General features: G+C 43.2%; 1 protein-coding gene across 5 annotated transcripts in view; it reads right to left on the bottom strand.

The window, feature by feature from the left end:
- Positions 1 to 19,824, bottom strand: part of LOC105029281 (probable E3 ubiquitin-protein ligase HERC1) — a 186,036-nt gene that overhangs the window by 42,290 nt on the left and 123,922 nt on the right. For all 5 annotated transcript variants that reach the window (XM_020044405.2, XM_034297070.1, XM_020044408.2 and 2 more), the window contains 16 exons: positions 17,981 to 18,240; positions 17,755 to 17,882; positions 17,094 to 17,218; positions 16,609 to 16,833; positions 10,525 to 10,652; positions 6,168 to 6,367; positions 5,829 to 5,943; positions 5,264 to 5,395; positions 4,982 to 5,083; positions 4,148 to 4,321; positions 3,529 to 3,822; positions 3,299 to 3,364; positions 2,499 to 2,624; positions 2,243 to 2,381; positions 1,822 to 2,003; positions 773 to 928 (listed from right to left, as the gene is read on the bottom strand). In XM_020044405.2, coding sequence (XP_019899964.2) covers positions 773 to 928; positions 1,822 to 2,003; positions 2,243 to 2,381; positions 2,499 to 2,624; positions 3,299 to 3,364; positions 3,529 to 3,822; positions 4,148 to 4,321; positions 4,982 to 5,083; positions 5,264 to 5,395; positions 5,829 to 5,943; positions 6,168 to 6,367; positions 10,525 to 10,652; positions 16,609 to 16,833; positions 17,094 to 17,218; positions 17,755 to 17,882; positions 17,981 to 18,240 — 2,552 coding nt within the window. The remainder of the gene's footprint in view (positions 1 to 772; positions 929 to 1,821; positions 2,004 to 2,242; positions 2,382 to 2,498; positions 2,625 to 3,298; positions 3,365 to 3,528; positions 3,823 to 4,147; positions 4,322 to 4,981; positions 5,084 to 5,263; positions 5,396 to 5,828; positions 5,944 to 6,167; positions 6,368 to 10,524; positions 10,653 to 16,608; positions 16,834 to 17,093; positions 17,219 to 17,754; positions 17,883 to 17,980; positions 18,241 to 19,824) is intronic.

The following is a 19,824-nucleotide window of genomic DNA, read 5'->3' as shown; positions in this document are numbered from 1 at the left end:
GGAGATTTGTAAAGGGTGAAGGGGATCTTAAAGAAGGAATGCAATCACTCCGTTTTGCAACTCCATTCCATATCCTGTCGACGGCACTTAATTGTAGCGCATTACCTCCTATAACAGGATAATGACCTAAAGCACAGCTCCAAGTTATGCAAGAACTATTTAGAGAAGAAGCAGTTTGATGGTATTCTGTCTATAACAGAGTGGCCAGATCATCGGATCTCAACCCTATTGAGCTCTTGTGGGAGCAGCTTGACCGTATGGTACATAAGAAGTGCCCATCAAGTCAATCCAACTTGTGGTAGGAGCTTCAAGAAGTATGGGGCGAAATCTCTTCAGATTACCTCAACAAATTGACAGTTAGAGACCAAAGGTCTGCAAGGCTGTAATTGCTGCAAATGGAGGATACTTTGACAAAAGTTTGAAGGACACAATTATTAGTTCAATTAAAAATGTCTAACCTTGTCAATGACTATAGTTCCCATTCATCTTGCTATATTTCCTATTCAAACTAAAAACAAGGGTTAGGGTTTGGGTTGGACATTTCCAAGTGACCACAAATGTTTGAGCAGTAGTGTACATATGACCTCAAACCCTTTGGCTCCAAAACTATTCGATACATATATGAAATAATGTAACGTTCTTCCAAATTTCTAATTATTATACATTAAATCTATTTCACACTTTGAAATTCTGTTTTTCTTGAAAACAATCATTGGGCCCTGTGGATAGGCTAGATGCCATACAACGGTAATCTCCTACCAATGTCATTTACCTGACCAATGTGATATCCCTCCAGTGCTGTGACTCTTTCTGGCAGCATCTTGTTGGATGTTGATCTTTGACCCAGACGTCCAGAGTCTCCACTACCGAAGGTGAACAGCTTACCATCTGCTGTTACCACGGCCGAGTGTTTAAACCCACAAGCCAGCTGTTAGATGGGGGGATGGGGTACTTGATGAAATCCAATGAATAGATGATTGGAATATAATTTGACACTACCCAGGATAACTTAAAAACATAAATTGCAGTGGAAAAGGATTTGCCCCTTTCTGATTTTGCATATGTCTGCCATTTATTGTTAAGATCTTTAAACAAAACCAAATATTAGATTGCAAAAATCTAAGTCATCAAATAAAACAACATTTTAATACTTCTCTACTTCAGAATATTATCTAAATATTAAAATATGAGTACCCTATTTTGGTTGTGAGACATTAAGATGCAATAACTTTCACTAAAAGCTTCCTTTATTTTTTATCCATCTCTTACATTAGCACACCGACATGCAGAGTTGCTTTAACCTTGCAATATTTGTTGGTGTTTGAGCATAAACTATTATCGTTAGGTCCTACCACAACATCTTTGACATTGTGTTTAGGACTGAATACTGACTAAGCCATTCAAAAAAATATGTAGAAATGTACACTTGCTCATTTATCATGTCTCTGTTGTGCTTTGTCTCACTGATGGATGACTTCACACTGTAGAATTATCTGATGGATAAGTAAATTACGATTTCTTCAATGGTGGCAAATTGTCCAGCTCATGACGCAGAAAACCATGCTCAAAACCTCAGATTACCACCAATTTTAGGGTTAAATTTCTGACTCAACGGTCCATACAACATTTCAGAATTTTTAAACAGCATGTGTTTTATGTCTGGTAAAAACTAAATACAGTATTTCCTAGCCATTTTTTTATATTTAAAATTAAGTTAGTATAAAAATACCAGGGTGAGTACTCAAATACAACAATGAAAAGCTATTCCAAGAGGAATGTGACCAGTAAGGTTGTGACCTGTAAGGTCCATCTCAATCCTACCTGTACCACTTCCTCTCCCTGCAGCGCCTCAACCTGTTTGGGACGTCGCTGCCTCTCACTGTTACCGTGGCCAAGCTTTCCATAGTCCCCGTCACCCCAGCTGAACACCTCTCCTGTCTCTGTCAGGGCCAGAGTGTGTCCGTCTGATCCGCAGGAAGTGACCAGCTGGGTGACCACGTAGCCTGAGGGTCAACAATGGAAAAGAGAGGTCAAAAGTTAAACTAACTAGGGGGATGAATACAGAAAAAACAAATGACTGTGTAAAAAAATTCAAAATCAAAAGAGGTTATGGATTTTCAGTGGGGATCTCTATTATCAACTCAATTGGACAACCAGGAAAAATCTAGCTGAAGCACATTCGTAAGAATGGTGTTGGCTTTAAACCGTTTTCTCTTCACTAAGGTAACCCGGTCAATATTACCTTGCAAAGCTGAGATGACAGTGGGGGCATAGAGGTCATCCGAGTTACCCTGCCCCAGTCTTCCGTAGCTGCCCTCACCAACAGCCAAGACTGTACCGTTAGCCTGCACTAGGAATGTACAGTTCTGGCCACATACAACCTGAAAACAACAGAGCAAGACAGGTCAACACCAGCAGGTCTGTATTGTGTAAAAAATACATTTAAAAAATGCTGGGTTTAGTTTGAATTACGCATTTCAGTGTTTTCGTGACTGTACCTGTTGGGTCTGTGACAGGGAGGGGGCGAGGGTGGGCACCATCAAGTTGGTCCCCGCGTCCGCCAACTGCCCATGACGCCCATTGCCCCACAGGAAAACCTCACTCTTACCTCCCTGCTGCCAATCCTAGTCAATACAAGTGTGTTAATGGAGCTCTTCAATAGCCTGATTAAAGAACTGTTTATGCTGCCTTGACAACAATGACCACAAAATATGTCATTGCCATGAAGGCATTGTCAACACTTTTCCAGACAGGAAATCTTTACAGAGGCACTACATGGATAAAGGATCTCAAGGCCATTGGACATAGCCACTGAAGAGATCGGGCAGTGTCCTGAAGACCAGTAGTTCTCAAACCTCTCCACCTTGGCCCGCCCAACGTTTCGCAATTTGGTCATCGGCCTGAACCACATCATTGGAATCACTTAATCAGGGGCGACAAAACTTGTTAAGTGTGCTAGTACTGGAATGCATCAAATACATGAAATGGCTAGTGTTTAGCCCGAGGAGAGGTTTGAGAACCACTGGTGTAGATAACTGCAGCCAGGGCCGGTTCTCTCAGGGATAGGCACTGGCTAGGTCACATCAAATACAGTAGTAATAAGATAAGGAGATTAGGAGGTTTGGTTTTACAGTCTGAAATCCAAGCCAAGGTGATTATGATGTTGGCATAAAACGGCAACCTGTTCCCAAAATATTACACTAGGTTTCACCAGAGCCCTATACAGGTCTGGCTAAAAAGTAAATGAACAAGACACCATTAGGGAAGCTGATAATGTAATTGGAGATGGAAATATTACCTCCGGCCTGGTGGTGGCCCAGGACATGAGCTGCTCATCCATCATGAAAGTCCACTTACTGTTGTCCTGAGGAAGGAAAAAGTGAATGGATATGGACATTCCGAGTGATGTGTCATTCACCACGGGAAACAAGAAAAAAGATTAGCAAATAACACCAGAGTTGGGGCCATTTTCGACACTCCCAAGTGTGGAAGATGCACTACGGCAGTATGGTTATGCTCTTTACTCACCAGTGGTTTAGGGATCTCTGTGACTCCTGCTGGCTGGAACTCCGGGACGGAGAAGGATTCTGGGAAGGCAGTTCCCCTAGCGATGGCCTCTGCACTTTTAACAGTGGTGGAGAAGGTCTGGAGCCAGCTCCACTCCATGGGGCAGGAGTGTGTGTGGTCCGAGGTTTCAGGGTGGTGGTGCGGGGGTCGGCAGGCCCGACACAGGTACTGTTCCAGGGACAGGCCGACGGTAAGGGAGGCCAGACTCTGCAGGAATACACTGTGGACCAACTGGTCTCCTGCTGTTACTTGACTCTATGAAGACAGAAAGACAGGAACACACACAGAAAGATTAGTCCTCAGGATCCTATGAGGTGGAAAACTACCGCATTAGCAGATTTCCCTTTGGGCTCATTAACCTTGCATAGTGATGGAGAAGTTTTCTAATAAATTGTCTATGCGTGAACATTTTTCCTTTTTTCTTTTTCTGCAGCATTACATCTGAATTTACATAACTAAGAATTCCCTTAAGCTAAATGTAATGTAACAGAATGTTAGCGACCCGTGTCCGTGATGTTGAAGTCCCTGGCTGTTGAGTAGTCTCTACAGACTACTTCCAGGAGTGGTAATCCAGCCTTACCCTCTCATAGCTGTATTGCTCTTGCAACAGTCTGGGAAGTCTCTCGAGGAAAACGGCCATGCAAGGGGCTCTGTTCAGACCCAGAATGCCCTGTGCTCGGAGGATGGTGCGGCAGGACGCCAACACGTGGTTTTGGGAGATCCAGTCGGGTGTACACCGGATCAACAGAACATCCTGTTGTTTGAAGGGGAAGGGTCAGATATCAGACAACGTTCACTAGGGCTCTGAATGATTAAAGAAAATGTTTGATCTACTTGCTCTCTCTTCCTAATTGTACTTATTAGATTGTTGAGAACATGATTTTGTGGTGTCTCATACCCCCTCATTCTTACAAAAGCCTATTCAAGGGGTATGTCATTTCAACATTGTATACCTTGATTGTTGTCATCATGTATTGCCCAAATTCTGTAAATTATTTCCTATCCATGAATTATCATAATCAACTGTAAGAATTGAATGTGTGCTAACCTAGCCTACATTCAATGAAATGATCAAGGGTGTAATCTTGAATGTACTGTTATTGATATTCTGTTACCAGTAAATGTTCTCCTGGATATCAAGATGTAGTTGAGAAATAGACCAAGAGTTTAGACTTGGGTGAGACTAGCAAGTCAACTAGTGTTGTCTAGCTCCCGTGCAACCGAATAAATCGACATAACCACCTGGTATCTAGGTTTGATGACTTTTGATCGTAAATCGTATTACAGAGAGGGAATCGTTGAGTTTCAACAAGATGCACAGAAAAAGGGTGAAGGCGGGCAGAGTACCAAGTTTAAAAGACAGATCCCCTTGTCTCATTGCCCTGATTGTAAAGAAAAGGCATAATGAACTAACCTTTGACCTCCCGGAGCAGGCCGCCACCCCCACATTTGGTATCCAGGTGGTGCTCACTACTGAGCCCAGACCTGTCACCACTGTCTGTAGGATTGACCCATCCTATAAAAGGGAGTTGTTTCAGGATAGATTAGAACACACTCACACAGATCACTGATAATGTAATCAAGACAGATAGAAATGCCCCATCTGTAAGTAGCTGTTGTATTGATAAGGAGAAAGAAAACTGTGCTTTACACAATGCATTCTTGGGGCTGTAGTCCATTAGGATTCAGCTCTCACCTGTAAAGACCAGATGTTGAGTAGGCCACCTATCCCACCAGAAACGAGGGCCAGTCCGCTGGGACAGAACGACAGGGTCTTCACTGCTGTAATGTGGCCGTTCAGTCTGAACACACATTTGGCACTGCCACGCTAGAGAGGTAAGTATAGTACAGAAATGCAGTGAAAATACAGGCAGTGAATGAATGGAAAACAAGGCAATGGTTAACACGCCTTCCACACCCACAATGGATTCAGCCCTGTGACATTGGGCTCATTTAAATTGACACTTAAATATTGTTTTGATAAAGTGCTGGATCTCTGTCCCATCATTCATTCAGCCAGGTTTTGTTGAAATAAGGGCTGTGTGAATATAAATGCAGGTTTTAATGGACAGAGAAAAATCCATGGCCCCCTCCCTAGTTTCATGGAGGGGAACAAGTGGACAGTACCTTTGTTATAATAACAAAAGATAAGGAAAATAATCATTTTGGTTCTCCATCAAGAAATTGTAGTGTTCTCCCATTTTCAATGTTCTGCTTATCTAGGTCATAGCTTAACGCCAGACAGGAGTACACAGACTGACCTTGATCCCGCTGTTCTTCTCCTGACTGGATGAGCTGCCCAGGAATTTAGGAACTGACACATTGGTACCCCCTTGTGGCAAAGTCCACACATTCAGAAGACCTTCCTGGCTCCCCCTGAATTGGATTTTTGTTTTAAGAATTGACAGACAACATTTTTTAATCTATAATAACACTGCAGGGCCTGTTTATGAACAGCCAGGGAAATGTTTCTTTTTAGACTGGTTATGCAAAATATATTTCAACAGCATAGGACAGTGAGGTAGCTTACATATTTTAGTCAGTTTTGTACTGCTTGCTAGTGAATATAACCCAGGTTCCCAATGGTGATCTGTACTCACACAGCCATCATGAGGTGTGGTTCAGGTCCCCGGCCTGGCAGAGGGCACCACTCGGCTGTGTTGACCATGCCCGTGTGGAACAGGGAGTGCAGGATGATCCAGGTGCCCCCTGCCCTCCCCCAGATCTTCACCACCTCAGAGCGACCAGTTGAGAGGAGGAGGTGGCCCGTAGGGTCCCATTTGAGGATGCTGATACTCTCCTGGAGAGAGGGGGTCAATTGAGGAGAGAAAAGGTTGGACAGCTTAGTTTCCTCTAAGTGAATTGAATGGGTGCACTTGTAACATTATTGCTTTAGTTTTATTTCAGGCATTTCAGTGCTTTATTGACAGAAGCTGCGTTTCCACTGCAGGAACTATACCCAGAAACTAGGAACCTTTCCAGGAACCACCACAGGAACCAGGGTCTAGGACTAGGAACTACATTTTACCCCCAAAAACAGTCCCTGCTAGGGAGGTAGGACTTTCCCAGAGTACCAAAACTTTTGGTGTGGGGCTTGCGGTGCTGAACATTTCCGATGGTCGAGTAGTAAAGTTTACTCACGTAAGATTTCAAACTGCATTTTTAAATGTCTGCAGCCGTCGTCACCGTAGTCAAGGAGTTAATTGTGCTTACAAAAATAATACCTTTTTACGGAGAAGAAATCGAACGACAGATGGACCGACGACAAAAGTCCAGGCTTTATTGTGTTTATGCTGAGAACCAAATACAGCAGGAATTGGAAACGGCAATTCTCAATAATCAAGCATACCCGGCAAGATAAATGAGCTGAACATTTTTCACACCGGGAACAGTGCCGGGAGAAGCTTACAAATTTAAAACAAATTACAAGAAGATCACAATAACAGAAGCGTCTCTGACCGGCGGAGCAAGTGGTTTGACCATCTAGATGCGTTGCTGGGTCAAAGGCCAGCCTTCTCTGGCGCTGTGGCAACGAGTGACTCAGCTGCTGCATTGTTGGAAGCCAGGGTGGAAGACACAGAAACTGGAAAACCAGTCGGTTTAAGGTAAATCACAACGTTTGACATGATGCATGTTAAATGCTATAATGTTAAGTTTTGGAAAAGTCATGATATTTGATTTCTATAATTGTCATGTTATTGATAGTCAAGCTATTGTTCCTCTAGAAAAAAACTAACTTAAGCTACAGGCACATCATGTAAGCCTAGCTTACGTCCCCCTATTATCGGCCACCCTCTATTTTTGCCGGACTGCGTAAGCGGAGCAGGCCAAGAAGAGCGAATGTCTCTTACTGAGAGAGTGACTACCACTTGTTAAATAGTGTAGTGGTTAGAGAAGTAGACTTGTGAACTATAGGCCCTGAGTTTGTATCTCCTTGCAGGCGAAGCTAAGTACGCCTTATGAATTATCCTGTATAGACGAAAACTTTGCTGGCTAAAACCATTAATATCTACATTATGTTCAGCCTGAAATAAAACAGTTTACGGTTATACTGCGACTGTTTCTGGCATGGAATAGTTCATCTTCAGTCTTGCTAGCAATTGCTCAATCCTTATGATTATTACTAGGAAGTTAGTAGATACTAGTAAGCCTATTACTGGCTAATAAGCTGTTAAAACGGCCAGTGGCAAAAGCAATATAGTTCATAGATGCTATGGTAGAGGTAAACTTAATAAGAAACTTTAGTTAGTTTAACACATTCCTCAATGGAGTCTAGCGACTGCTGAAACGTATAATGCTGTGGCGTTGTGGTTAAAGTCAGTGCCTCTCATGTGGAAGATCTAAGTTCGAATCTATTGAGAGTAACGACATTTATTAATTATTTCTGGTAGATTCTGCGATTCGTCTTTTCACTTGATGAAAAAGTTAGTTATCGTCGCCTTTACTGACAGTTATTTATTGACATTATTAAATGTCATTCACGAATGAAAGAAGAAAGTACATTGTTTTCCATGAAATAAAAAAATATGTTCTTATGCCATGAAATGAAATAGCTTTCTATGGCGGGCCGCCTGAACTAGGCTTGCTTGGTTTATATTTATAGTGATGGATGGATATGTAATATAATGTATGTAAATTTAAGTTGCAAATAGTGAAATTCGACTATTATCAGTGATCTGTCTTTTTTTCCTTCTTCACCAGAAGGCATGAAAGGCAGCTAAAACGTTCTAGTAAACACGTAATTGTAACTGTGATCAGGCATTTGTAACACAAATAAAGAGGAAATAAAACGTTATTGAACAAAATAGTAAGGCAGACGATAAGAGGAATGTGGCCGACAATAGGGGTCGTATTTTTTGCCACGTCGCTAACCAATTAGCTGAAAATAGTAATATTTACCCTGAAATTTCTGAAATAATAATTAATGACATGCTAGTTAATATTTGTATGTCTAATAATCACTAAACATTAACAACTTGATCAAATGAATACTGCTGTTGGCTATGCCAACTGTGCTTGTGTATTATACATTTATTGTGGTGTGTTTGTGTTATTTTTCTTCTTAGGAAAGAGGAAAAGAGACGCAGACTTCCTTGCCGCGCTGAGGGACATGGGTGACGCTAATTGGGCCGTCCTGCACCGAGGACAGGAGCAGCAGGACCAGTATATGCAGCTGCTATACTGAGGAAAGAGTTAGGCTGAGGAGATCCGCGTAAAGAGCGATAAGGAGGCGAGAGTTGGCGTTCCTCGAGTCTCAGGCGGAAGAAAGCATGTTATGTACATTGACCATGTACATTATAGCTTTATCTTCTTGATATATTTTTTTTATTCTCACTACGTAGTTGAAGTTTGCTATGCCACCATTCATAAGCATATTACACTCATGTATCTCTAATATTCAATAATAATTCTACAAATTGCTGCTATTTTACACTTATGTTACTGCCATATCTAAAAGCTCAATAATACTAACCAGATTGCTGCTGGTTTACAGTTTTGTATCTACATTTTTGCAGATAAATAGTTGTGGAACCAGATACGTGGGTATAGTGGCTGTTTGTGTAAATCTGAAAACAAAAGAACTCCCACACACTGTCTTGCTCACTGCTGAAACATTTATTAATTCACAACAGAAAAAGAACAAACGTAAAACCAGGTGTACTGTAGAGGACGGAGGCCAAGGGTCTACACGCACGTACAGGTCTAATGATGTATTTCAGACCTGTACGTGTGTCTTGTCCATTGGCCTCTACAGTGGATGGCAGTGTCCTGTCAGGCTGGTTTAATGTAGTGACACCCCATTTTTCTCTGTACTCATCACCATTCATTTCACAAGAGGTTATGCAGAACTCAACTTGCTATCACCATGGATTTGACCATGGTGCCGTCATTTCGGTTTAACAAGAATGTCCATCTGCCCTTCAGTCTGCCAAAAGCGTTCTCAATGTCTGCAGAAATTGGTGCAGAAATTGTGTACAGAGACACACTTCTAGTAATGCCGACTCCAAATGAGAAATGCTCCCCTTTACTCTTAGTTGGTCGCAGGTTTCCACAGTGCAATGTCAATCCTTTTTTGGAATGGGTACACAACATCAGTGTAGTTATGGTTGCAATTGACAGCACAGGTATAGAAACGTGTCCTTAGACATTCTTTATCCACTGGGCCTCGGTGAAAGTTGGAATCACGGTTTCCCACAACTCCGTTGTTATATTGTGTACCCAAATGGATGGAGAAACATGACGCATTCTGTAGTACTCACATGTCTGAAAAACAAACAAAAAGGTGCCAATAATAAGTTGATGTAGTTTACAATAACATTATTCCCAATTGTGATAAATTTTTACGTATATAGGCCTACAAAAATCTTACCATTCTTGTTCTTTGTGCGTGATGGCACGAATCCGTCTCAGTCATCTCATGGTCAATCTCTGCGATAAGTCGTAAAATCCGTTCATTTGCTGTATGTCTACCATTTCAGGCATTTTGAATCCGCTTTGCTCTTACTGCTCGTCTTTTCTACCGTTGACTCAATGACCACATTTGCAAACCAATAAATATGATCATCAGCAACACAACTTGAAACCAGTGTCGCATAAATAATAAAGATGTCTGTCCGTCGCGTGCATACGTCTGTAGACTAATTTGCCTAATCTTCGCGGGTCTTTAGACCTCAGTGGAAACGCACACAACAATGGGCTGAAGGAACCCTTAGTTCCTTGAATAGCAGTTCCTGGGACTCAAAGTTCCAGGTACTTTTGGTGGAAACGCAGCTAGAGACAGTTGGGAAAGACAGATGAGAATTTTGCTCAAAGGGCAATGGGCCAGATGCTGCAGTGGTACAAGTGAACCAGGGGCAGAGGCTTACACCACCCTAGCTCAGAGATGGCAGTCTTTGTTAATATTGGCCTGCAATTGACTAAACATTTACATTGACTTAAAAGTGTGTATTGACTTACAGAGAAGGCCGACAACAGTATTGGCGGCTCCGTCTCATAGGAGCCAGCAGTACCCAGTAGGATCTTCCCATCAGGATAACCAACAGCAAAGGGCTTGTCCGGACTGTGCCATGCCAGGCACTGCGGTGCTATGAGCAAAGAGATTACAGTGAACCACACATTGACCGTGAGTTACACTACATCCATGAGAACACTTACCTGTCAAACTGAAAGAGACATAACCACAAATAAAAAGCAACACAAAGGCAACGACTGAAAATGCAAAGTAGCTTTGCTCCATGTTAGGGTGATCAGACGTCCACACTTTTCGGGGACAGACCCTGTTTTTGGTGGCATGTCCCCAGCTGGAGTTGTCCCCAGAAATGTCTCAGTTTTTAACTGTGCGTTAAAAAAAAAGACTGCAGACCAAAGTTAATTAATAATTTACGTGGCAAAAAAGACTGGGCAGCACAGCCTACTGGTTGACGTCTCAATGTCTTTGGCCTGCTCGCTATAGTATAAGTAACATCATTCCCTCTTCTGCTAATTACTTGCTCATGCTCATTTTAGAGAGAACTGCTGTGGGAAACTCGGCCAGAAGCTAGCAAGTGTCAAATGAATCCACAACATCACCACAAAAATATTTTCGAGACAGGTTTCAGTCAATTTAAATACTAGCTAGTGATGTTACAATGTCACACTTTATTGTTATTAAATAGATAAATTATCTGCACTATGGTTTAAAATAGGTTATTCTAGCTAATGTTAGCTTGAGGTTACCTAGCTACTACTGTCCCAAAAACTTTTGCATATAACACATGCAGTGGACTGGCTATTTTGAAAATATGATCATATTATATGAATGCACAATTAATTTTGAGAATATTTATTTATTTGTAAATTACAATTTTAATGATTTTACATAATAAGTATTTTGAAAATATATTTAGAAATCTTCATGGATAACATAGCATAATATTTTCTGTTAGAGAGTCGAGAGGAAGGACAGGAGGAAAACTTGATAGTAAGATTGAAGGAGATTGAGGAGGAAAGGTAAATATATGATTACAGAGCCAATTTATTATTACAAACAATGTTTTTGAGATAAAATACAATAATTAGGCAAGCAATGGGAATCTGTTAAACAAAGTATTTTATCTAATAGTGAACTATTTATTATTAAAGATTGGAGAGGATGGAAAAGGTGAGAAGGAAAATTAAGGGAGTAAAATTAGTTGAACAAGGAGAGTGTAGAAGATGAGGTTGAAAGGTAAAGAGAAGGAAAGGAAGAAAGAGAAGTTGAGTGAACAAAAGAGGAGAAAGAAAAAGTCTGTCTCATGTCATCATCTTCCGCTTATCCAGGGCCGGGTCGCGGGGGCAGCAGTCTAAGCAGGGATGCCCAGACTTCCCTCTCCCCAGACACTTCCTCTAGCTCTTTCGGGGGGACACCGAGGCGTTCCCAGGCCAGCCGGGAGACATAGTCCCTCCAGCGTGTCCTAGGTCTTCCCCGGGGTCTCCTCCCGGTGGGACGGGACCGGAACACCTTCCCAGGAAGGCGTTCCGGAGGCATCCGAAACAGATGCCCAAGCCACCTCAGCTGACCCCTCTCGATGTGGAGGAGCAGCGGCTCTACTCTGAGCTCCTCCCGGGTGACCGAGCTTCTCACCCTATCTCTAAGGGATCGCCCGGCCACCCTGCGGAGAAAGCTCATTTCGGCCGCCTGTATCCGGGATCTTGTCCTTTCGGTCATGACCCAAAGCTCATGACCATAGGTGAGAGTAGGAACGTAGATTGACTGGTAAATCGAGAGCTTCGCCTTGCGGCTCAGCTCTTTCTTCACCACGACAGACCGATACATCGACTGCATTACTGCAGAAGCTGCACCGATCCGTCTGTCAATCTCCCGTTCCATCCTTCCCTCACTCGTGAACAGGACCCCTAGATACTTAAACTCCTCCACTTGAGGCAGGCACTCTCTACCAACCTGAAGTGGGCAAGCCACCCTTTTCCGACTGAGGACCATGGCCTCAGATTTGGAGGTACTGATTTTCATCCCCACCGCTTCATACTCGGCTGCAAACCGTCCCAGTGCATGCTGAAGGTCCTGGTTAGAAGGGGCCAACACGACAACATCATCTGCAAAGAGCAGAGACGAAATCGTGTGGTCCCCAAACCTGACAACCTCCGGCCCCTGGCTGCGCCTAGAAATTCTGTCCATAAAAATTACGAACAGAACCGGTGACAAAGGGCAGCCCTGCCGGAGTCCAACATGCACTGGGAACAAGTCTGACTTACTGCCGGCAATGCGGACCAAGCTCCTGCTTCGGTTGTACAGGGACCTGACAGCCCTTAGCAAAGGACCCAGGACCCCATATTCCCGAAGCACCCTCCACAAGATGCCGCGAGGGACACAGTCGAATGCCTTCTCCAAATCCACAAAACACATGTGGATTGGTTGGGCATACTCCCATGAACCCTCCAACACCCCGTAGAGGGTATCGAGCTGGTCCAGTGTTCCACGGCCCGGACGAAAACCACACTGTTCCTCCTGAATCCGAGGTTCTACTATCGGCCGTATTCTCCTCTCCAGAACCCTGGCATAGACTTTCCCGGGGAGGCTGAGAAGTGTGATCCCCCTATAGTTGGAACACACCCTCCGGTCCCCCTTCTTAAAAAGAGGGACCACCACCCCGGTCTGCCATCCCAGAGGCACTGTCCCCGACCGCCACGCGATGTTGCACAGGCGTGTCAACCAAGACAGCCCCACAACATCCAGAGACTTGAGGTACTCAGGGCGGATCTCATCCACCCCCGGTGCCTTGTCACCGAGGAGTTTCTTGACCACCTCTGTGACTTCAGCCCGGGTGATGGACGAGTCCACCTCTGAGCCCTCATCCTCTGCTTCCTCAATGGAAGACGTGACGGCGGGATTGAGGAGATCCTCGAAGTACTCCTTCCACCGCCCGACGACATCCTCAGTTGAGGTCAACAGCTGCCCACCTCTACTGTAAACAGCGTTGGTAGGGCACTGTTTCCCTCTCCTGAGGCGCCGGATGGTTTGCCAGAATCTCTTCGAGGCCAGCCGATAGTCCTTCTCCATGGCCTCACCGAACTCCTCCCAGGCCCAAGTTTTTGCCTCCACAACCACCCCGGCTGCAGCCCGCTTTTTTCTTTTTTGTCTCTCTTTTTCAATTTTGCTCATATTCTCTTCTGCTCTTATTCTGCCCAGACAAGCAGGACCACTGAATGGCTGTTCAGATTGGACAGTTCAGACTTGTCTGTGATAATATAGTTGTTTTCTCTCTCTATCACAATTTGCCAGGTAACCTAAATAAATAAAGCGGAACTGTCCCCATTTTTATTTCATAGATAATATCAGATACTTTTATGATATATTGACCGCCAAACTGGAAATATCCCCGGTTTCCATTTCAGACATCTGGTCACCTCCATGTGCACAACTGCCTCTCAACCATTTCATTCAACATTACTGGTTGAGCATAAGGGTGAACAGTAAGGATGGTAGAAACAGTATGCCTGTATAAATGTGTCACGTTATGGAATTCAGCATACTGTGTACAGTGGGGAGATACACTGCCGATTTGATACACTGCCGATTTTGCAGGTTTTCCTACTTACAAAGCATGTAGAGGTCTGCAATTTTTATCATAGATACACTTCAACAAATGTCCAGAAAATCATATTATATGATTTTTAAATAATTAATTTGCATTTTATTGCATGACATAAGTATTTGATCACCTACCAACCAGTAAGAATTCCGTCTCTCACAGCCTGTTCTCCCCTCATTACCTGTATTAACTGCACCTGTTTGAACTTGTTACCTGTATAAAAGACACCTGTCCACACAATCAAACAGACTCCAACGTCTCCACAATGGCCAAGACCAGAGAGCTGTGTAAGGACATCAGAGATACAACTGTAGACCTACACAAGGCTGGGATGGGCTACAGGACAATAGGCAAGCAGCTTGGTGAGAAGGCAACAACTGTTGGCGCAATTATTAGAAAATGGAATTAGTTCAAGATGACGGTCAATATCCCTCGGTCTGGGGCTCCATGCAATATCTCAACTTGTGGGGCATCAATGATGGTGAGGAAGGTGAGGCATCAGCCCAGAACTACACGGCAGGACCTGGTCAATGACCTGAAGTGAGCTGAGACCACAGTCTCAAAGAAAACCATTAGTAACACTACGCCGTCATAGATCAAAATGCTGCTCAATCCCCTGCTCAAGCCAGCGCATGTCCAGGCCCGTCTGAAGTTTGCCAGTGACCATCTGGATGATCCAGAGGATGAATGGGAGAAGGTCATGTGGTCTGATGATACAAAAATAGAGCTTTTTGGTCTAAACTCCACTCACCGTGTTTGGAGGAAGAAGAAGGATGAGTACAAAACCAAGAACACAATCCCAACCGTGAAGCATGGAGGTGGAACAATCATTCTTTGGGATGCTTTTCTGCAAAGGGAACAGGACGACGGCTCCGTATTGAGGGGAGGATGGATGGGGCCATGTATCGCGAGATCTTGGCAAACAACCTCCTTCCCTCAGTAAGAGAACTGAAGATGGGTGGTGGCTGGGTCTTCCAGCATGACAACCACCCGAAACACACAGCCAGGGCAACTAAGGAGTGGCTCCATAAGAAGCATCTCAAGGTCCTGGAGTGGCCTAGCCAGTCTCCAGACCTAAACCCAATAGAAAATCTTTGCAAGGAGCTTAAATTCCGTATTGCCCAGCGACAGCCCCGAAACCTGAAGGATCTGGAGAAGGTCTGTATGGAGGAGTGGTCCAAAATCCCTGCTGCAGTGTGCGCAAACCTGGTCAAAAACTACAGGAAACGTATATGATCTCTGTAATTGCAAACAAAGGTTTCTATACCAAATATTAAGTTCTGCTTTTCTGATGTATCAAATATTTATGTCATGAATAAAATGCTAATTAATTACTTAAAAATCATACAATGTGAATTTCTGGCATTTCTTTTTTTTCTGGATTTTTTTATTCCATCACTCGCAGTTGAAGAGTATGATAAAAATTACAGACTTCTACATGCTTTGTTAGTGGGAAAACCTGCAAAATCGGCAGTGTATCAAATACTTGTTCTCCCCACTGTATTTTGTTTGTTTTTAATGTGCTACATGGATCAGCACCTTCCTATATTTCTGATCTAATTACCCACCACTGTCCTCCAATTTTTATTTTTTTACATGCCTCACAGTTAAAGTTTAAAGGAGACCATGCCTTTTCTGTTGCCGCCCCAAGGTTGTGGAATAGGTTACCTTTATATATCAGGTCCTCCACAAGTAGCGATTCCTTTAATTCCCTACTTAAAACCCATTTTTATTCTTTAGCGTTCAAGTCTGCAATTGGGTAGGAATTTATATTTATGTCTGCCCTGTCCTATGTTTTTATGGTTGTTAGCTATATGTTTTTGTATGGATTGTTTTCACTGTTTTAGACAGATCATTGTACAGCACTTCGTTTGGCACTTGTTGTTTTTAAATGTGCTTTATAAATAAATGTGACTTGGGCAATGTTCTGCTGGGAAACCTTAGGTCCTGCCATTCATGTGGATGTTACTTTGACACATTCCAACTACCTAAGCATTGTTGCAGACCATGTGCACCCTTTCATGGCAACGGTATTCCCTGATGGCATTGGTCTCTTTCAGCAGGATAAGCGTCCAGCCACAAAGCAAAAATTGTTCAGGAATGGTTTGAGGAACACAACAATGAGTTCAAGGTGTTGACTTGGCCTCCAAATTCCTCAGATCTCAATCCAATCGAACATCTGTGGGATGTGCTGGACAGACAAGTCCGGTCCATGGAGGCCCCACATCACAACTTAAAGGACTTAAAGGATCTGCAGCTAATGTCTTGGTGCCAGATACCACAGCACACCTTCAGAGGTCTAATGGAGTCCATGCTCAACGAGTCAGGGCTGTTTTAGCAGCAAAAGTGTAAAATGTGAAATTTAGATTTTTAGTCCATTTGGTTTAGCCTGAGTTGAGCACTCTTCTATCTCTGTGTGTTCATTTAACATGCTTTGTTTGAGATTATGGTCAGTCACTACAATTTTACTCACATTCTTTCCTGTGGCAGCAGGTGAGCTCTGTGCTCTCTACAATCAAGTCCTCAGTGACCTGTAGCCAGCAGAGAGATCCATCCAGGCGGCCCACCAACAAGCTCTCTGGTTGCACTCTGTTACAGGCACTGCCTTGGCCACCCTGGCTGGGGAAGGGGCAGGAGGTCTGCACCCAGGACAGGGCTGTTACCCAGGATGGCTGAGCCTCCACATGACCCCGGGATCCTGAACCAAGATTCATAAAGGTAATGTGTTACAGAACACAAAGTTACTTATGCAGCCTAACAGTTAAACCAACCAGGCTTTAAAATATTTTATGCACCAAGCTTTCTGTCGCTTACAGTTGGCTAAGGGTATCAAAGGAACATATGAAAACCCTGCTAAACTACAAAGGGGACTTCTTAAAAAACTCCAGATAAGTATTCTGTGTTCGGTCTGAAATTTCATTAATATAAAGTTTAGGTGGGTTGGAAGAGAGAGCTTACCTATGACAGCCCAGATGTTGATGATTTTGTTCTGGAAAGCAGCAAGGAGGGTTCCACCAGAGCTCCAGTGGACTGGGGATAACAGATGAGCCCCACCCACAGCCTCAAAATTCTGCCAGTCATCGCTAAGTGGAGAACATTTAAAAACATTCAAAACAGCCCCTCCATTAGCCCAACTCAGATTAAGACCACATCTACCACGGGTTAGCTGCCTTGCTTTATGACAGAGCTACAGATGGTTTAACCCTGCCGACCCTGGGATTTGACCTAAAACTAGGAGTGTGTTGATCTTGTCATACTTGCTGAGCGTCTTATAACAGGAGGCTTTAAAAATTGTTAAGTTAATGCGCTATTTAAAAATGCACTTGATAAGAATAGTTCATTTCTGTGCCTTGCTCGACTGTATACAAAGTCAGTGTGCACAAATGTTTCACTTCAACTTATGGAATGATGCCAAACTAGGACAGAGCTCAATGAAAAGCAGACACTTGTAGGCTACTTGTTTTGCTGTGTCTTATTTAGACCCAACTAATAAAAAATTATATTAGTTGCCAACAATGTTTTATATTGGTATTCTCTATTTAATCTATTAGTTCCTGCAGACCTACGGTGGACCCAGTTTGATATACAACATCGGTTTGTATGTATCGATCTATCTCACCTGGTGCTACAGAAGTGTGTGCACTGCAGGTCAGGAGTATTCTGATTGACATCCCACAGTCTGACTGTCCCATCCTGAGCCCCAGTGGCCAACAGGCCTTGCTCACTATTCCACAAACAGCTAGTCACCTACAACCATGTAATCAACAACAACAAGCAATGTTAGCATTAGCTAGGTAAATAAACATTTCTTTACACGGGGACACTTATAATATATGAGAACCTACCCTCCCATGGTGTCCTTCAAGCTTCTTCAGAGGACATTTCCTAAGGTCCCCAGCCATGTCGTTGTAGGTCTGAGGCCGGATGGGGTTCTCCCTCTCTGAGGCAGCCAGTGCCTGGACGAGCTGCTGGGTGGCCCACTGACGGTGCTTACTGGTCAGCCTTGCCGACAGAGCACAGGCAGCCAGGGCGTTGGCCAGCTCCAGAGGGCCCACTCTCACCCCCAAATGGGTAGGAGGAACTGCAGCCGGAGAGCTATCTGGGTCTGGACAGAACAATGAGAGAAACAACAGGCTTCAGAGAGGTAGCCAAGCAAATGGTGAGGCAGCAAACCGGTGAAATGCCAGTTCGAGTGAGCCAGTAACCTAAAGGTCTCTGGTGGGAAATCCTCAATGCCACTTTCTGTTGTTGTGTCTTTAAGCAAGGCACTTACGACCAGCCATGGATTCAAAAACATATTTAAGCTTCTGTTTAAAAAAAAAATATAATACTATCTGAATTATACTTACCAAAGCACATTTGAAAATATATTCATATACAGTACATTTCTGAAAAACTATTTGAAACAAACAGTATTTGGTAAATCACCATTAAAGATTACCTTGAATATACAGATAACCCCAACTAAGCCAATTTCTAACAAACCTATAAATATTATTAAGTTAAAAGTCAACATTTGCATAGAATGTCATTGAAAAGTTGCAACTAGCTGATGTCTCAGAACTGATTTGCACAGTTCTGAGTACAGAGAAAGAAAACCTTTAGACAGTACCTGTCACCAAATTATCTATGCCAGAGAAGTACAGTGCACGGAAATCCGCCCTGTCTGCTATTCTACATTTTCAAAGTGATGTGCTAGTTTCATTTGTTTGGTATGCTAGGTAAAACATGCAATACTGAATATTAGAGATCATTAGGGTGACGTGTTTATAAATGTTTCATCAAATTGGAGTTGTCAGCACACAGGTGTGAGCTTATGGGCATGAAAAGTAATTGAATTAAGCCTGACACAATGTAAAGACTGCTATCACTGTACCAAGGACACTAGGTAAGACATATGATGCCCCATTACTGATGGGTCCCAAACACCCTGTCCATACCACCTGCTAGGAACTGTGCATGTGACTTTCATAGGACTCTCTGAATAGACCCTTTGGCCATAGGTTGGAATATACCAAAAAGGGTATTTTGTAGGATAAACCTTTCTTATAATAGTTTGTGTAATGGTTGGCTATGAACACTGACCGCCTCCTATGTGTCCTGGCTTAAAAGACTGTGTTCATTTTGTAATCATTGGAGAACATGGAAGAGTTATGGAAGATCAACATCTTTGACTCATGCAAATAAAGATTCTCCCCTGACTTCAGTTCAATCAATGACTCTGTTCATGGATCAAAATTAGACAGAAGCTAACACAGGTGACAACTTCAAGTGAAATTCCTTAACACCAGAACTGTTGTTAATGTATGTCAGCCTGAAAGATTCAGCCTAAAAATCTATATATAAGGCTCTGTGTCCAATAGAGAAAGTTTAGGAAAGTAGTCAATCTTCCCAGGTGTCCATGCAGCCAAAGTGTCTCCATGAGCAAGGTGAAAAATAATTCAAGAAATAACAAAGAACACAAGAACAGCATCCAGAGATCTGCATTTTTCTCTTGCCCCAACCACTTTCAGTGTTCATTATCATAAATCACTGCTCATCTCAAGTTGGCCAAAAATGAGCTGGATTGACCTCAAAAGTTCTAGACCAATGTTCCATGATATGTCAGTAGAAACTGTCAGAAACATACTCCATGAGGGTGGCATGAGGGCCCGATGTCGTCTAGTTGGACAGCTCAATCGGCATTTGC

The sequence above is a fragment of the Esox lucius genome, chromosome 14, assembly GCF_011004845.1.
Source record: "Esox lucius isolate fEsoLuc1 chromosome 14, fEsoLuc1.pri, whole genome shotgun sequence".
Lineage (NCBI taxonomy): Eukaryota > Metazoa > Chordata > Actinopteri > Esociformes > Esocidae > Esox > Esox lucius.
Note: the sequence above shows the minus strand (reverse complement) of the source record. Positions and strands in the feature narration are given on the sequence as shown.